At 46.7% G+C, this 19,250-nt stretch overlaps 1 protein-coding gene and 1 non-coding gene across 5 annotated transcripts in view; both read right to left on the bottom strand.

The window, feature by feature from the left end:
- Positions 1–368: 368 nt before the first annotated feature.
- Positions 369–475, bottom strand: LOC129691541 (U6 spliceosomal RNA). Its single transcript, XR_008722478.1, has one exon. It is a non-coding gene; the product is annotated as a U6 spliceosomal RNA (small nuclear RNA).
- An 8,970-nt stretch (positions 476–9,445) lies between these two features.
- Cln3 (CLN3 lysosomal/endosomal transmembrane protein, battenin) overlaps positions 9,446–19,250 on the bottom strand; it is a 13,791-nt gene continuing 3,986 nt past the window's right edge. For 3 of the 4 annotated variants that reach the window (XM_055627449.1, XM_055627451.1, XM_055627450.1), the window contains exons 8-16: positions 18,645–18,717; positions 18,417–18,560; positions 16,779–16,891; positions 14,429–14,475; positions 14,282–14,350; positions 14,133–14,188; positions 13,922–14,015; positions 9,856–9,996; positions 9,446–9,775 (exon numbers count right to left, since the gene is read on the bottom strand). In XM_055627449.1, coding sequence (XP_055483424.1) covers positions 9,656–9,775; positions 9,856–9,996; positions 13,922–14,015; positions 14,133–14,188; positions 14,282–14,350; positions 14,429–14,475; positions 16,779–16,891; positions 18,417–18,560; positions 18,645–18,717 — 857 coding nt within the window. In that variant the 3' untranslated portion in view covers positions 9,446–9,655. The remainder of the gene's footprint in view (positions 9,776–9,855; positions 9,997–13,921; positions 14,016–14,132; positions 14,189–14,281; positions 14,351–14,428; positions 14,476–16,778; positions 16,892–18,416; positions 18,561–18,644; positions 18,718–19,250) is intronic. The other variant, XM_055627452.1, reaches the window with a different exon arrangement.

The raw sequence follows: 19,250 nt of genomic DNA, 5'->3' as shown, positions 1-19,250 counted from the left end.
GCCTGGGCCTGGTTCGTGGCGGAGGCTTTAAGACCGATGGTGACCGCCCTACGGTGCTCGTCTGTCATTTCCAAACTAGGGAGGCTGAGGCAGGACGGTTGTGGGTTCGAGGCCAAACTGGATTTTAAAAAATACTGTGAAGGCGGGCGGGGGTGGTGCTTGCCTTTAATCCCAGCACTAGGCAGACACAGGTAGAAGCAGGCAGATCTCTCGTCTCTAGACCAGCCTGGTCTACGGAGTGAGTTCCAGGACAGCCACGGCTACACAGAGAAACCCTTTCTCGAAAAGCCAAAAAAAAAAAAAAAAAAGTTTGGTAGCCTGCTAGGTTTTGGAAGGTGGTGGCAGTGCTTGTTTTCGAAAAGGGTTTTAAAAACGCGGAACGCTTCATGAATTTGCGTGTCATCTTTGCACAGGGGTCGTGCTAATCTTACCTGTATTGTTCCAACTTTAGTATATGTGCTGCGGAAGTGACCACGGTTCTGGAGGTTTAAGCAAACTTCCCGGATCTTAGTGTTGGAATCTTAGCTTTACCGTTTTCTTAGGCAACTTTTTTTTCTAATTTCATACTTCTCTCTGCTCTTCTCCCTGTTCTACAAACAGAGGGAAATAATGGTATGTGTTCATTTAATGTTAGGAGAATAAGAAGCGTGTGGGACAGTGCCTTGTGCAAAATGAGCGTATACTAGCCGTGGGACCCACGAGATGGTTCAGATGAAAAAGCGTTTGTCACCAAACGTGAACCTGAGTCAGTTCTCTGGGGCCAGAGTAGCCTATGCAGGAAATGTAAATGAAAACCAGAGGGAGGACAGAGGCAGGCAGATCTCTTGAGTTCGAGGCCAGCCTGTTCTACAAAGCTAGCCCAGGATAGCCAGGGCTGTTACACAGAGTAAACCCTTTCTCAAGCTTCTCCCCCCCACCAAAAAAAAAAAAGGGCTGGAGAGCTGGGTCAGTGGTTAAGAGCACTGATTGCTCTTCCAGAGGACCCTGGTTCAGTTCCCAGCACCCACATAGCAGCTCACAACTGTCTGTAACTCCAAGATCTGACACACACGTGCAGGCAAAACACCAATGCCCATAAAATAAAAATAAATAATTTTTACCCCCCCCCCAAAAAAAAAGAGAACCAGAGGGAGACACCACTTTCACTAGAATGGCTGTAACAAACAAACCACACGCACGCGCACACACACATGGAATAGCAAGGATATGTCAAGAATGCACTACCGGCAAAGGATTTAGTAATTCAAGGCCTCACCCAATAGAAATGTTTATAACAGCATTGGGCATGCTATTGTTCACTGAAACCCGAATGTCCATCAATTGACAGATGGATGCGTATAAGCTGCACAGCCTTGCAGTAAAATAATAATGAGCTATCAAAAGAATGAGGTGTTGAAAACAAGCTCGTAGCCTCTGAGGACTTTGAAAAGGATAGAGAGATGATAGAAAATAAATGTCACAAAATGCCCGACAGAGCAGTACAGGCTGTAATCCTAGCAGTCAGGAGACTGGAGCAGGATTGAGCATTACAGGGAAGCCCGGGGTATGTATTAAGACCCTATCTCAACAAATAAACAGTCTTCCTTCCTTGCTTTCTTCCTTTCTCCTTTCCCCTTTCCCTCACGAATCCCCAGAACTTGAGATGCCCCAATTCAGCCTCCTGAAGGTTTGGCAATATAGGTGTATGCTACCATGTCTAGGATTTTTTTTTTTTCAGTTCATTTTTGTTTTCAAGACGAGGTCTCTCTGGGTAGCCCTGACTGTGCTGGAACGCATTTGAGGCTGCCCTCAAATTCAGTGAGGGTCTGCCTCTGCCTTCCAAGTAGTGGAATCAAAGATGTGCACACTTTAAAGAAAAAAAATGGTTTTTGTTTGTTTGTTTTGTGTTCTTAATTATGACTTTTGCCTGCATGTATGTTATATGTACCACATATGTGCCTGGTAAAGCATTGCATTAGGTCCCCACATTTTTTTCTGAGTTGAGGTCTAATGTAGCCCAACCTGGCTTCAAACCTGAGATCTTCCATGTCTAGCCAGGATTTCTTCTGAAGGTGATCAAGGTGATCTCAGATCTCGGATGGTGGAGACAGTCACTTTGGTTATACTGACAAGCATTTGTATAGCCTGTGAAGTGTATCTCAGTAGAGCTTTTTTTCCCTTTGAAATAGGGTTTCTCTGTGTAGCCTTGGCTGTCCTAGACTCACTTTGTAGACCGGGCCGGTCTTGAACTCACAGAGCTCCACCTGCCTCTGCTTCCCAGAGTGCCGGGATCACAGGCGTATGCACCTCACCCGGCTGCTTCTCCATTCTTTCCAAAGTTGGTTGTTTTTTTTGTTTTGTTTTTTTTTTTACAGGGTTCTCATGTATCTGATGTGATCTTTTTGTTGATTTCTCAGGGGTGCAGCACAACCGAGATGTACTAACATCTCAGATGTAACTAACAGCGATGTTTGTCTTTCCTGTAACTAGGGCACCACTTTCTGAATCTTTTATACTCCTGGATTCCCTTCTAGCATCTTACATGAGCCACTGTATGTGTGCTGTAGTTTAATCACGGAAGTCTCTCAAATGGTGACGCATGCCTTTAGCCCCAGCATTCGAGAGGCAGAGGCAGGTGGATGGAGTTTGAAACCAGCCTGGTCTATACATTGAGTTCCAGGTTAGCCTGAGCTACGTAGCGCAATCCACCCCTCTCCATATATAGATAAAAGGATGTAGCTCAGAAGTAGAGTACTTACCTAGCATCCATGAGGTCCTAGTTCAAGTCCTAATAGTGAAAGAATAAAGGGGAAAAAGAAGTTTCATTATGTAGAATCATAGACACTCATCAAAGTGAAATATAATGCCAGGTATGTATCTCATTCCTGTTAGCCCAGCACTTGGGAATCCGAGTGGGAGGATCACAAGTTAAGGCCAACATGGGATATTGAGTGAGATCCTTAAAAAGAGGGGGCAGGAGGAGCTGGGCACAATGGTGCATGCCAGTAATCCCGGCATTCGGGAGGCAGAGGCAGATGGATCTCTCTGAGCTCGAGGGCAGCCTGGTCTACAAAGGGAGTCTGGGACAGGCAAGGCTACACAGAGAAACCCTGTCTCAAAAAGCAAAAACAAGCAAACAAAAAAGCCCGGCATAGTGTCACATGCCTTTGATCCCAGACAGAGGTGGAGCTCCATGAGTTTGAGGCCAGCCTGGTCTACAAGCCATGACAGGAAAGCCATGGCTACACAGAGAAACTCTGTCTTAAAAAAAAAAAAGGTGGGGGAGGAAATTTTTTTCCACTCCCTAAAAGTTCTTGGCCTGAAGACACTATAATACTTTGTGGACATAAAAAGGGAAATAGCATACCTAAAGTTTGCTTTATCTATCTATCTATCTATCTATCTATCTATCTATCTATCTATCTATCTATCATCTATCTATCTATTTATTTATTTATTTATTTTTAAGGGAAAGCATAGGGCTAGAGAAATGGTTCATCTGTCAAGAGCACCTGCTCCTCTTTCAGAAAATTCAAGTTCAGTTCCCAGAACTAACATAGGGTGGTTTACAACTGCCTGTAACTTCAGTTCCAGGGGCTTCAACGCCCTCTTCCGGTTTCTACATGCACTGCAGACAGAGGATACCCATACGCTTGGACATGTACACATCAAACACATAATTGTTTTAAAGCACTTTAAAGTGGTGGTGGCAGCACTCAGGAGGCAGAGGCAAGTAGATTTCTGAGTGCAAGGCCAGCCTGGTCTACAGAACAAGTTTCAGGACAGCTAGGTCTACACAGAAAAACCCTGTCTCAAAAAGACATAAGTAAGTAAATCTTTTTAAAAAGGAAAACCATAATTCAGTAATTCTTCAAGTGTGCTTCCAGCAATACTGGCTTTGTATGTACACGTGTGCTTACAAACTTTCCTCATTCCCTTCTCAGCTTCCTAAGTTGTTAAAAACCAAACCAAAACTTTACCAAAGGAGGATGGAAATGTGTATTCTTGGTCCCTACATCACTGCAATTACTGATTTGGGATGAGCCCAGAAAGCAGGGACAGGGGACATGGCAGGGAGTGTGTGAGGTTTTTTGGTTTTTTGTTTTGTTTTGGTTTTTGGAGACAGGGTTTTTCTGTGTACCCTTGTATGTCCTGGACTTGCTTTGTAGACCAGGCTGGCCTCGAACTCAGAGATCCACCTGCCTCTGCCTCCCTGAATGCTGGGATTACAGGTGTGCACCACCGTGACCAGCTTGTGTGTGAAGTTTTTACAGCTTTTTGTTTGAGGCAGGATGTTGGCATGTAGCCCAGGCTGCTCCTCCTGTCTCAGCCTCCCAAGTCCTGAGAGTGTTGTGATTACAGGTGTGAATTTTAACAAGTTGGGAGCATGCCAATGCCTGGGGCTCGCTGCGTAACTCAATATAAAAGCTCAGAGGCAGGGTATGAGTCACACCATCAGGGTGGCATTCCCTAGGTGAGGAAGATGTTTTCCCATGAGCTCACAGTTGTTAACACTGCTGCTCTCATTTGAAACATCAGAAACTGGAGTGCAGAGAGGTAGGGTGACTTCTCAAGCTCGTATTATCGGTGAATGGCAGAGCTGGGAGCTCAACATCAGGCCCCTTTGCCTTCGCTCACAGCTGAGCAGCATGTACCAGCGTTGTCAAGCAGGGCCACAGACACAATTCATGGTGACAGGATAGTTTCAGGAGCACCCAAATGGTATCATTATCATCATTTTTATGTTTTTGTTTCAAGACAGCGTTTCTCTGTGTAGTTCTGTCCTGGACTTGTTTTATAGACCAGACTGGCCTCAAACTCACAGGTAGATCCACCTGCCTTTGCTTTCTGGGTGCTTGGATTAAAGGCCTGCACCACTGTGCCTTGCTGAAAGCTTTTTTTAATTAAAAAATAATTACACATTTCCCCCCTTCCATTCCTTCCCATGTACCCATTCTTGCTCATCTTCAAATTCTTGACCTCTACATTATTTTTGACACTGGGTCTTGCTATGCTGCCCTGATTGGTCTCAAGATGTTGGGATCAACCAGGTCTTCTGTCTCAACTTCCCTATAGATGGCTATAGGAGTACTTCTGGGTCCAATTAAATGCTCATCTAGCTTTTACTTTTTTTTTTTCTTCCTTTTCTCTTTAGACAAGCTGGTCCTCTTTTTTAAAAAAAATATCCTTTCATATATTACATCCCCTCCCTCCTCTCCCCCCAGTCCTCCCCCCATCCCCTCTTCCCCAGATCCACTTCTACTTCATTTCCCTTCAGGAGAAGGCAGGCCTCCCAAGGACATCAACCAAACATGGCATGTCAAGTTGCAAGAGGACCAGGTACCTCCCTCATAGTAAAACTGGATGAGGCAGCCCAGTAAGAGGGAAAGGGTCCCAAAAACAGGCAAGAGAGTCAGAGACAGCCTCGGCTTCCACTGTTAAGGAGTCCCACAAGAACACCAAGGTACACAACTGTAACCTATATGCAGAGGATCCAGGTCAGACCCGTACAGGCTCCCTGGTTGTCGGTTCAGTTTCCGTGAGCTCAGGTTAGTTGATTCTGTGGTTTTTCTTGTAGTGTCCTAGTCTCCTCTGCTTGATACAATCCTCCCCCAACCCCCGCAGGATTCCCTGAGCTCCGCCTAGTGTTTGGCTGTGGCTCTGTGCATCTGCTCCCATCAGTTACAGGATGAAGCCTCTCTGATCATGATTCTGCTAGGCTCCAGTCTACAAGTATAGCAGACTATCATTAGGAATCATTTCATTGACTTTTCTTTCTTTCCTCTCCTCCTCTTCCTTCTGGTCGTGTTTGGCTCTCTCCTAGTCTCTGGGCTTCCCAGCCTCTTCTGGTTCCTGGCCCTGTGTCAGGCAGTGGCAGGCATGGGCTCCCCCGTGTGGTTGACCTCTCTCACGAGTTCTGTGCCATCTTTACCCCAGCACACCTCTCAGGCAGGACAGATGGTAGGTTTTGTGACTGGGTTGGTGTTCCATTCCCTCCACTTGCCTGGTTGTAGAAGATGGCCAGTTCAAGCTATGTATCCCCCATCACCTGGAATCTTTGGTAGGGCCACCCTTGTGGATTTCTGGGAATTTCCATTGCACTAGGTTTTTCCACCTCACTCCTGAAATGCCCCCAAATACAGTACTCTCTCCCAGGACTCTCTTTCCCTCCTGTTTCCACGTCCACCTGCTCCCAGTCCACCTTCGACATCCATTTCCCCTCCTCAGGAACACCCATGTATCTCCTCTTGAGCCCTCCTTGTTCCTTAGCCTCTCTGGGTCTGTGGATTGTAGCGTGATTATCCTCTACTTTAAAGCTAATATCTGACTGCCTCTCACATGAACTCAGTGGCTGGCTCTTTGATCACCTCCCTGAGTGGGGAGCAGCCTTACCAGGCACAGAGGAAGACAATGCACAGTCCTGATGAGACCAGATAGGCTAGGGTCAGAGGGAAGGGGAGGAGGCCTCCCCTATCAGTGGACTTGGGGAGGGGCATGGGAGGAGATGAGGGAGGGAGGATGGGATTGGGAAGGAACAAAGGAGGGGGCTACAGCTGGGATACAAAGTGAATAATTAATAAAAAACACAATTAAAAAACAAATATAGGAAAAGCTAAAAAGAAAAGCTAATATCCACTTATAACTGATTACACACCTTGTCTGTCTTTCAGGGTCTGGATTACCTCACTCAGGACGATCTTTTTCTAGTTCCATCCATTTGCCTGTAAATTTCATGGTATTATTTTTTAATAGCTGAGTAATAAATGCTCCATTGTGTAAATGTACCACTTTTTCTTTATGCATTCTTTGGTTGAAGGCCATCTAGGTTGTTTCCAGCTTCAGGTTATTACAAATAAAGTTGCTACGAACATAGCTGAACAAGTGTCCTTGTGGTAGGATAGAGCATCCTTTAGGTATATATAGCCAGGATTGGTAGAGCTGGGTCTTGAGGTAGACTGAGTCTCAGTTTTTAGAAAATCCACTCTATTGAGTTCCAAAGTAGCTGTGCAAGTTTGCACTCCTACCAGTGATGGAGGAGTGCTCCCCTTTCTCCACATCCCTGCCAGCACGAGCTGCCATTTGTGTTTTTGATCTTAGCCATTCTGATGGGCATAAGATAGAATCTCAGAGTCATTTTGATTTGCATTTCCTTGATGGATAAAGATGTTGAATATTGGGGCTGGAGAGATGGCTCAGAGGTAAAGGGCACTGCTTGCTCTTCCAGAGGTCCTGAGTTCAAATCCCAGCAACCACATGTTGGCTCACAACCATCTATAATGAAATCTGGTGCCCTCTTCTGGTGTTCAGGTGTACATGCAGGCAGAACATTGTAAACATAATAAAAATAAATAAATCTTTTTTTTAAAAAGATGTTGAATATTTAAGTGTTAGTCACTTGAGATTCCTCTGTTAAGAATTTTGTTTAGATCTGAACCCCATTTTTTAAAAAATTATTTTATTTAAGATTTATTTATTTATTATGTATACAGTGTTCTGCCTGCCTGTATGCCTGCAGGCCAGAAGAGGGAACCAGATCTCATTATAGATGGCTATAAGCCACCATGTAGTTGCTGGGAATTGAACTCAGGACCTCTGGAAGAGCAGCCAGTTCTAACCTCTGAACCATCTCTCCAGCCATGTACCTCATTTTTTAATTGGGTTATATGGTTTGTTGATGTTTAGTTTTTTGAGTTCTTTATATATTTTGGATATTAGCCCTCTGTCTGAGGTGGAGTCAGTAAAAATCTTCTCCCATTCTGTAGGCTGCCATTTTGTCCTATTGATGGTATCCTTTGCCTTACAGAAGCTTTTCAGTTTCATGAGTCCCATTTACTAACTGTCAATCTTAGTGCCCGCACTATTGGTGTTCTATTCAGGAAGTTGTCTCCCGTGATAATGCATGCAAGGCTATTCCCCACTTTCTTGTCTATGAATATCTTGGGGTAAATCTAACCAAGCAACTAAAAGACTTGTATGATAAAAACTTTAAGACACTGAAGAAAGAAACTGAAGAGGATATCAGAAGATGGAAAGATTTCCCATGCTCATGGATTGGTTGATTAACAGTAAAAATGGCCATTTTACTAAAATCAATCTACAGATTCGATGCAATCCCCATCAAAATTCCAACACAATTCTTTACCTTGAAAGTACAATACTTAACTTCATACGGAAGAAAAAAAAAAAAAAAACAAAACCTCAGGATAGCTAAAACAATCTTGTACAAAAAAGAAACCTCCAGAGGTATCACCATCCCTGACTTCAAGCTGTACTACAGAGCTACCATCCTAGAACCTACGTGGTATCACCATAAAACTCCATGTTGACCAATGGAATCAGCTTCAAGGCCCACACATAAATCCACACACTATGGGCACCTGATTTTTAATAAAGCTACAAATAGGCAATAGAATTATTTTTGAAGGGCCCAAGCAGCTGTGCTGCCATGACAGGCTTCATAAGCTACTACAGGCCTGAGTTTCTGTTTCCTGGTGATGTTCCCACAGTTGCTCAGATCATGTTTCTATTTCTTAGAACATGAAACTATAGCTCATGGAAACGAGATAAAATAACTCAATAACCTCCCTGAAAATGAGAAACTAATTTAGTAACCACCTTGAAAGGTCTCCAAGCACCTGACCAATGAAAGGTTAGTCAGAAACACTTTGTTTAGCTAGTCAAAATGATACTGTTATCTGCGCACATGCTGTTAACTGGACACTCCATGAAGGCTGTCCCCCCACCCCACCCCATCAACTAGATCAGCACCAACCAATCGATGAAAAGATTACCTAATCACACTTGGGAAATTCCCGTCTTCAAATTGAGCCTGGGTGCTCGCCTCAAGGTGGCCAGTCTATGGAATGGTGGCCCCAGCGTGCTGGCAATTTCTGCAGAATACACACTCCTTGCTTTTGCAGACTACCTGAGTCTGAGGTCTTCTTTCAGCGATTCCCAGACCTAACATTTTCAAAATCCCAAATGCTGGGATTACAGGCTTACAGCAGCACACCCTGCTTTTTAACTGATTGTTTTCTAGGCATAAAACTGACAGCCCTAGCTGGAAGCGGTGGCGCACATCTGTCATCCCAGCACTCAGGAGGCGGAGGCAGGTGGACCTCTGTGAGTCTGAGGCCAGCCTGGTTGGTCTTCAGAGAGAGTTCCAGGACAGCCAAAGTTACACAGAGAAACCCTGTCTCAAAAAACCAAAACCAACCAACCAAACAAACAAAAACCCGAGAGCCCTGAACATCCTAGGCAGGCGCTCTGCTACTGAGCTATTGCCCTAGTCCTCCAGGTCTCGCTGTACATCCCAGGTCAGACATGGACTCTTCTGCCAAGTGCCGGAGTGACTGGTACATGCCACAATACCTGGTCTGAAATGCTTTATACACTCATAAATTCATATATTCCAAAGTGGGTTTACATAATTTTTCAGTTTCAAAGAGACTGCACAAAAAGTAAATCGATAAAATAAGCATTTATTAGAAGGGCTAAAGGCTGGGAGAAAACTCCCCGAGACCAGCTCGGGGGTGGGAAACAATGGGGGCTCCTTGTGAGGCGGGGCAGGACCGTGGCTCTGCCCACTCCCTAGCCTGGCAGGGAAGGCCTGTGGCAGAGCTCGCAGATGTGCCACCTGCTCATGGGCAGGTCAGGGTGTGAGGAGCAACCCACGTCAAGGGAGATGGCAGAGGAAGTCATGAAGTGGCAAGGCCAGGACCCCTGATATGGAGATTCCCAAGGTGTCAGAAACACAGGCAGCTTCCATGGCAAACTCTCGGTGCTTGTCACTGGTCTGGGAGAGCAGAAAAGGGTTAGGCTTCCACCCACAGGGCTCCTGAGGCCGCCCACAGCCCCCGCCCATCTGACACAGACCTCCAGAGCAATGTTGTGGAAGGTGTTCACATAGGCAGCCCCGCCCAGGAGCCCTTCATATACAATGAGGACGAAGATGAGGTAGATGCTGGGCAGGAAGCTCAAACACACATCTGCCAGCAGGAAGGCCAGGTTGAGGCACTGTGGGCAGAGGAAGGGGGGGGGGCTCGAGACTGCGCAACAGCACAGCAGGGAGGAGCATATCTCCGGGCTGCCTAGTTATGAGAGATACTGGTGAGGCAGAGGGCCAAGAGGCCTGGGTAAGGATCCGATGCCCACGTGGGCCTGCGAGACCCTGAGATCTTGGTGGGCCTTTCCTGTCCCCATCCTCATCCTCACGTACCTTGTAGATTCCTCTCCTCCCTTTGTTCCTCAACCTACCCTCGATGGTGACCTCTCAACTTGGATCAGGGTCATTCCCACTGCCATCGTCCATCATCTCATTTCCTTGTTTTCTGTTTCTTTTTTATTGGCAGGAACCATCATACCTAGACACCCCCACCAAACACATCCATTGCAGGTCTAACCCTCATCGGCATCTGGCAAAGAATACTGCTAAGCACCCACAGCACACAAACAACACAACAGAACTATCCAGCTGCAAATGTCAAGAGGACAAAATTTTGGCTTGAAAAGTTGGCTCAGCGGTTAACAGCATTTGCTGTTCTCACACAGCACCCATATGGTGGCTCACAACTCTCTGTACTCCCAGTTACAGAGGATGACACCCTTTCTGGTCTCCATGGGCGGTTCACGTATATGCATGTAGGCAAACATTTATTAAAAAAAAAAAAAATAGAGGGCCAGGAACGGTGGGGCACGCCACTAATCCTAGCACTCCAGAGGCAGAAGCAGGCCAGCATCTCTGAGTTTGAGGCCAGTCAAGGATATAGAGAGAGATTCGGTCTCAAAAAGTACAGAAAATAAAGAGTTCCGAAGTTGAGAAACCCCAGTTTGAGAGTACATTGTGTGTACAATGAATAAGTGTGTAGAGGTCAAAGGACTTTCTTCACGTAGCCGATTCTCTCCTTGCACCATGTGGGAACATGGGATTACGCTCAGGTTGGTGGCAAAAGGTTCCCTTATCTGCTAAACCATCTTCCTGGCCCATCAACTAAGTTTATAAAAATTTTTTGTAATTACACATATTTTCAAGTGCATGGCACATGGCATTTGTGTGGAGGCAGAGAGCAACTTCTGGGGTCACTTTTCTCCTTCCACCCTGTGTATTCAGGACCAAACTCTGTGGTCAGGCTTGGTGGCAGGCACCTTCTCCCACTGAGCCGTCTCCTCAGCCCCGGGAACTGCATGCCTCAGCGGTAAGGGTAAATGAAGTACTTCCCTGTATTACAGGGAATGAATCCCCTAACACTTGGGAACAGAAGTGTTTCAGATTTTAGTTGTTTTCGATATCTGAAGAATTTGCACATACATAAGATAGATCTTGGGGATAGGAGCCAAAGTCTAAAAGTGAAACTCATTTTTCACATATACTCCATATATGTGACCTGAGGTAATTACTACAGTATTTGTAGTAAATTTTCTCAGGAAACAAAGTTTTATGATGTTGGATTTCGAGCTTGTGGTGTCATACAAGCTGATACATTTTGCATTCTGGGTTACACTAGGGCTGCTCAACCTGCAGTCAGAGGTTTAAAAGTCCTGTTAGGGTTGTGCACCTCTAGATGGATGCTGGTGTGTGAGGCCCTCTTGTGAAACTACTACAGAGAGCCCTATTTGCTAAGAACCATGGGCCGCTCTTTGCCAAGGGCATCTGAATTTGCTCCCTACAATTATTAACTGATAAAAAAAAACACTCATTCAAGCCAAGCGTGGTGGCACACACCTTTAATCCAAGCAGAGCCAGGTGGATCTCTGTGAGATCGAGGGCAGCCAGGGCTCTGTGAAACCCTGTCTCGAAAAACCAAGCAACCACAACAAAAGCCACTCACGTGACTGAAATGCCACTGATTCTAAGTTATCTAATATGAAAGAAACATGGTTTTGTTTTTTTTTTAAATAGGTATAAACAGTATTCATCTGCTTGATTTGCAGGTATGTCTCTTTGCATAAAATGTTGGCAAATAATCATGAAACACATTTAGACTGATTAAACTGTGGTGCAAGCCAAGCACGGGGGCCTATACCTGAAATCCTAGCACTCTGGAAATAGATGCAGGAGGATCATCAAGTTCAAAACCAGCCTGGGCAACACAATGACACCTGCCTTAAAAAACAAGAGATGAAGCCAGGCGTGGTGGTGCACACCTGTGATCCCAGCACTCAGTGAGGCGGGGCCAGAGGCAGGTGGATCTCTGCAAATTCGAGGCCAGCCTGGTCTACAAAGTCCAGGACAGCCAGGGCTACACAGAGAAACCCTATCTCAAAAAAAAAAAAAGGAGCTTGGGGCGATGGCTCAGTGGTTAAGAGCACTGGCTGCTTTCCCAAAGGACCTGGGTTGGTTCGATTCTCAGCACCCACATGGCACTTTACAATCTGTAACAATAGTTACAATCTGTAACTCTAGTTCCAGAGGATCCCATGTCCTCTTCTGACTTTGGCAGACACTGTCTGCGTGTGGTACATGGACATACCTGCAGGAAAACAGCCAGACTTGTAAAAACTCAAAACAAACAAAGAGGAGGGGTGTGTGTGTGGCAAGATGGCTCAGCTGGTAAAGACATTTGCTGTGCAAGCCTAACAGCCTGAGTGTGAGCCCCCAAGCCCGGTAGAAGGAGAGAACCGACCCGTGAAAGGTCTTCCCTGGCTTCCACATTCATGACAGTCTATGCACACCCTTGTGTACACACACACACACACACACACCACACATCAGACTTAAAAAATGCACACATACTATTATTAAAAACAAATAAATCAAGGGCTAGGGTAGGGCCTGGGGGCACATGGCCTATCATCCCAGCTACTGAGGCTGAGACAGGAGGATCAAACATCCAGGTTTATGTAGCTTCAGAGCGAGGTTCAAGGCCAGGCTTATTAAGTAAGGCTTTGCCTCCAAATAAAAGGTTTGTGCTGATGAGATGGCTCAGTGGGTACAGGCACTTGCTTCCAAACCCGATGACCTGAGTTTGATCCCTACAACCCACATGTGGGAGAAGAGAACCAATCCTGCAAGTTGCCCTCTGACCTCCATGCACACTACTTGGTAAGTGTCTCCCTCCTCCCAATAAATAAATACAAATCTAATTATAATTTTTTAAGTTGTAAAAATAAATAATAAAAGTATGAGGGCTTAAGATGTAGCATGTAGCTCAGTAGCAGCACTGACCTAGTTTGTACAAGGCCCTGGGTGTAATCACCGTGACAACAAAACAGACAACAGAAGGCCAGGCATGGAAGCAGGAAGCACATGCCTTTAATGACTGCATTCCTGAGGCAGAGCTGTGAGCTACAGGCCAGGGCTACACAGTGGGAGCCTGCCTTAAAAACAAACAAAACAAGCCAGGTGTGGCGGTGCACGCCTGGAATCCCAGCGCTCAGGGAGGCAGAGGCAGAGAATCTCTGTGAGTCTGCCTGCTACAAATTGAGTCCAGGACAGCCACGGGTTCATAGAGAAACCCTGTCTCAAAAAAAAAAAAAAATCAAACCAAACCAAACCAAACAAACAACCACTAAAAATAAATAAATAAATAAAACAACAAAGCCAAGATAAATCAAAAACAGTATCTTCCATTTTTTCCCCTCAATGTTGTTGTATAAACACCCGAGAAATAGGTGTTGTCCCGTATCTATTTCCTATTTTAATTTTTGCAGTACTAGAGATGGAACCACGGCCTCATACGGGCTAGGCAAACCCTCTGCCACTGAGGTACACATCCTGCCCCTCCACATCTGGGGCTCATTAGAGGTTCAGAGACCTGCTCGGAGCCACACAGCCATTCGGAACAGAAACTGCTATTTGCCCACAGGTATGGCTGGCTCCTGATGCCATCACTCATCGTATAGGAGCCCTGCTGGGCTTCAGAGCCGTACTCAGGAATGCTGCAGCGCACTAACAACTTGTGCCGGGTAAGGCATGCTGGGAGACGCGGTGGGAGCTTAGTACCTGCAGCAGGGCCAGGACCCAGGTGAAGCGGATTCGACAGCACTGGAGAGAAGAGCGGGAGGCGAACACGCCGGCCTGGTACAGCATCTGGTACCTGGGGTGGGAGCAGGGAGGAGGAGGAAGCTCCTCTGGGCGCCTATGGGGCCAACCCCAGCTGCCCAACCTCCAAGGGATCCTCCCAGCCCACTGCCCGCCTGCCAACTTCTCTCACCATCGGTACTGCTGCGCGTGACTTAGGGATGTGTTCCGGAAAAACAGGAGTTCAAACTATGGCAGAGACCAGACAAGCGGAGATTTGTGGAACCTCAATCCTCCTCCTCCTCCTCCTCCCACACCCCCTTCCCAGCATCCTTCACTCACAAGCCCCTGGTTGATAAAATATTCCGCAAAGTAGACTAGCACCAGGGGGATGATGTATCGCAAGAGGCCCTGGAAGAGTTGGAAGATGTTAAGCGGAAGGCAGGCGGCAGAGGATCCTCCCAGGGTACCCTCAGCCACCATCCGAACCTTGAACACTGTCCACCTTTCCTGGAGGGAGAGGTCCCAGCTGGAACCTGCAGAGCAGGGAAAGAAGGGGAGGAAGTTGCACACTGAGGACCTAGGCAGGCACCAACAGGCAGCAAGCAATGGACTATCACAGCAGTGTGTGCCAATTTAAAAACCTCTGGCTTGCACACTTACATTTCAGTAGGTGCTAAAGTGGTAAACTTCATGCTATGTATGTATGCATACGCTCATGCATACACATATATTTAACTGATCAGAAAAGAAAAAGAGAGATGATTGTAGATCAGTGCACAGCTTTTATCTGCTTATTCCATCCTAGACTTTCTGGCAGTGCTTTCTGTCTCTGAAATAGCCAGGCTCTTTTTTCTAACACAAGGCCTCAGCCTTAGCTGTTTCCTGTGTCTAGAACATAATCACTTAGACATTCACAAGGCTGATTCCTTGACAGCCAAGTTTCGGCCCAAAGGTATCCTTCAAGAGGCCTTCTTGAGCTGCTAAGATGGCTCAATGGATGCGGGCACTTGCTGCCAAGTCTGAATGAATGGGGTTCAATCCCCAGAACTTCTGACCTGCACATTCGTGCTCATACCCTTCCCCCAGGCAGCCTGATTCCCAGTAAATAAACGGTTTGTTGTTGTTAATGGCTCTCTTGGGGGCTGGAGAGACGGCTCAGCGGTTAAGAGCACTGGCTGCTTTTCCAGAGGTCCTCAATTCCCAGCACCTACATAGCAGCTCACAACTGTCTGTAACTCCAGTTCCAGGGGCTCCAACACCCTCACCCAGACATACACGCAGGCAAAACACCAACGCACATAAAATAAAAATAAAGAAATCATTAAAGAATTAAATAAATAAGCGAAGCCCTTCTCAGAGTTGGAGGGATGGCTTGGAGGGTGAAGACCTCTTGCTGCTGGCCAGGCAGTGGTGGTGCATACCTTCAATCCTAGCACTCGGGAGGCAGAGGCAGGAGAATCTTTGATTTCTGGTCTTCAGAGTGAGTTCCAGGACAGCCAGGGCTACACAGAGAAACCCTGTCTCAAAACACAAAACAGATAAACAAGAATAAAAAGAGAGCACTTGCTGCTCAGTTGTGAGGATCAGAATTTGAATCCCAGCACGGACTTCAGTTGGCTCACTGCAGCTCCAGGGGATCTGATGCCCTCTTCTGGTCTCTGGGGGCACTCAACACATCCAGGGTAAAAAGTCACCAAAACACATATACATGACTAACTACAGAAATAAATCTTAGCCAGGTGTTGCCTCTACTGCTAGCACTTGGGAAGCAGAGGCAGGAGGGTCTCTGTTAGTCTGAGGCCATTCTGGTCTACATAGTGAGTCCCAGGCCAGTCAGGGCTACACAGAGAGACTGTTTAAAAACAATCAGCGAGCTTGGCACCACTCTCCCGTAACCCCCAGCACTCAGGGAGGCAGAAGCAGGCAGATCTTTGTGAGTTCGAGCCCAGCCTGGTCTATAAAGTGAGTCCCGGGCAGTCAAGACTACACAGAGAAACCCTGTCTCCAAAAACCAACCAACCAAACAAACAAAAACTTAAAGAGAAAAAAAAAAAAAAAAAAAAAGAATGCCACTCAGAACGTTCTGTAAAGCAGAACCCTTAATGTCCTTGGTCTCCTTAACTGTCACTTTCTGTTTTTTTTTTTTTTTTTCTATTTCTTTTTCCTTTTGAGAGAGTGTGTGTTTTCCTTTCTTCCTTATTTACTTGTCTATTTTATTTATTTTATTTATTTATTTTTTGAGACATGGTTTCTCTGTGTAGCCTTGGCTGTCCTAGACTTTGTAGACCAGGCTGGCTTCAAACTCAGAGCAATCTGCCTGCCTGTGTCCCCTGGAGTGCTAGAATTATAGGCATGCAACTCCACACCCGGCTGTTTTTATTCTTTTTTTTTTCTTTTTTTTTAATTCGCACTGGTATTTTGCCTGCATGTGTGAATGGAGCAGGAGTTACAGACAGTTGTGAGCTGCCATGTGAGTGCCAGGAATCGAACAAGTCCTCTGCAACAGCAGCCAGTGCTCTTAACCACTGAGCCATCTTTCCAGACCCATGGAGATCTGCTTTCAGCTGCCCCCTAAGTGTTGGGACCAAAGGCGTGTGCCACCACTCCGGGCCCTCTCACTGTTTTATGTCCTGTGAAAATATTTTCGTTTCTTCACCTTGAGCACCACTGTTTTCCAGCAATCAGAATGTCTGGCATGCAATCGGCATTTAGTAAGTATACACGACTGCTTTGACCCAAACATGTACGCTCAGAAGCCTGTTCCTCTCAACTGTGTCCACTGTTGGGACCAAAACCTCTAAGGGAAAGTGGCCCTGGGAGGGCCTTTGTCTCCTACCTGACTTTGACTGTGGGGTCTCAGTGCCGATGAGAGGCTGCCGGGCAGCGGTCTCTGCCTCATCTATCCCTCCAGGGTCCTGGGGTTCAGGAGATGTGAGCAACAAGAAATAGCTGGAACAGAAAACAACAGTCAGTTATTGTTTGGATAAAGGCCCACGAGATCCTGAACGCCATGCCTTTCCAGGGGCCCCTTCACATTTGGATGTTTCTAAGGATGGGAATTTCCAGCCTCTCAGGCACCCACTCCTGTGCTGTGAAAGCTTCAAAGGCCGACATATGCATCCTCTGGAGCCCAACTTTGACTCTTTGTTTCCGCCCAGAAACCTCATTTGGCTTGGCCACGCCAGCAGCTCGATTCTGTTTCGTTGTTCTCATCCAACAATTGCGCTAGTATAACTTTTAATATATTCACCGCGTGCAGCTGAATGTGCTCCTTGACGGGTTTATCCACGTATACACGGCATTCTGGTTACCCTCACCCTTCGCCTCTCGTCTCCTTCCCACTCCTGTGAGCTCCCCCACCTCACAGGGCCCTTTCTCATGTTCCTGTCTTTTTGTTTTGTGACTCAGTGAGGGTCTGCATGATCATGGGCTTTATTTCTTTAGTTTTTTGTTTTGTTTTGTTTTGTTTTTTGAGACAGGGTCTCACTATGTGGCTCTGGCTGCCCTGCAGCTTAACATTTATGCCAAGTTGGCCTCAACCTCATAGAGATCCTCCTGCCTCTGCTTCCTGAGTGCTTGGATTAAAGCCATTTGCCTTTATATCCAATTATCTCATCTATCTTTTGAGCCAGGGGCTCTAAATGTATCCTAGGCAGGCTTCAAATGTGACCCCTCTGCTTTGGTCTCCCAAGTGCCAGGATTACCGGTATTCAGCAACACACTGGTCCTGACCCATTTTTTTTCTATATGGCCCTGTCCAGGCCACAGACATTAGCATGATTGACTTCATGATGGAAGTGACATTCAGACTATAAAACTCAGCAAGTAGACAGCACCACCTGCCAAAACTAAAACAAAGGCCTAATCCATCAAAGTCCATTGTTCCGGGGAAATTCTCAAAATGTGCTAACCTTACTTTTTGGCTTCTGTAGTTCCACTTCTGGCTAACTGTTCTTGTTAACTGAAGTATGTCAACCCAGGCCATGGTTTCTGTACTTAAAAGCTCACCCTGAGAAAGGCTCGGGGCTTCTTGGGATACCAAACACATACCGCAGGTGCAAGCCAGCTAATTAAGACTTTCTATTGGCTTACACCCATCTCTGAGCAGTCCTCTCTGGGGCACCTCTCAACGGCCCTAAGCTATAACATGGTCCGCTTGCCTCTGCCTCCTGGGTGCTGGGATTAAAGATGTGCACTTAATGATTCTTTCTAAGACACACAAATACACACAGAGCAAATACACTGAAGTGTACTCAATCCTAGCCATGGTCCCCAGCTAGGGGACCTCCTGTGCTGACGCTTCGTATCCATCAGCTGACAAAAAGGAGAACTGCTGTCAGACAGAGACACCTGAGCATCAGCAGCGACTCTGACCAGAACTGCATAGCTAACACACAACTGAAGAGACCTGAAGATTGTCTCCCAGTCATGCTCCTCCTCCCATCTTTCCTCCAGTGGGCCCAAGGACACTCACCTGCCTAGCAGCAGAACAGGGATCCCCAACATAGACAGCAAGGTGTGCTGTGGGGAGAGGCCTGCCTGGGTGAGTCCCAGGTAAGACAGTGATCCAAGGAGCCCTGCACCCCCAGTCCCCGAGGACCACCAGGAGATCACGGCACTGAGGAGAGCATAGGAGCATTTAGGAAGATGGAAGCCAGCAGGGGGCACACCTCTCCCCATCCTTCCTGCCCAGGCTGCTTACCTGGGGTAGAAGGCTGTGAGTGAGAGGAAGGTGACCTCTCCTAGACCTGATGAGATGCTGGCCAAAACCACTCCTGGGAGGACGAAAAGCATACAGTGGCCTTTAAAGAAAGGCACAGTCCCCTATGGCTTGTTCACTGCCTCATCTCCATCAGCTCCGTGGAGCTAAAAATCTGTCACTGAACAGACTGGACAGGAGAGGATCTCCTCTAAAGAGCCACCCTCTCCTCCACGTGTCCTCTCTGGGACTGTACCCCCATCTTCATCCTCCCGGTTGCCCACCATTTCTTCCTATTAACACCCTCCAAACCCTTCCTAGAGCCTGCTCCTTGCTGGTTTGTTTCTGAGACAAAGTAGTCTCAGGCTGGCCTGGAATTTGTTACGCAGATAAGCCTGGGCTGGCCCTCTCGGGTTTTTTGCTGTTGTTCTGTTTGTTTGAGACAGGGTTTGCTGTGTAGCCTTGAACTCACTATGTGGCCCAGACTAACCTCACAGTCAGTCCTCCTGTCTCAGTCTGTCAAGTGAGACTCAGAATTACAAGTGTGTGCATACACCCGCATACACACACACACACACACACACACACACACACACACACACACACACA

Source organism: Psammomys obesus, unplaced genomic scaffold (assembly GCF_907164565.1).
Source record: "Psammomys obesus unplaced genomic scaffold, mPsaObe1.curated_primary_1811, whole genome shotgun sequence".
NCBI classification, from domain to species: Eukaryota; Metazoa; Chordata; class Mammalia; order Rodentia; family Muridae; genus Psammomys; species Psammomys obesus.
Note: the sequence above shows the minus strand (reverse complement) of the source record. Positions and strands in the feature narration are given on the sequence as shown.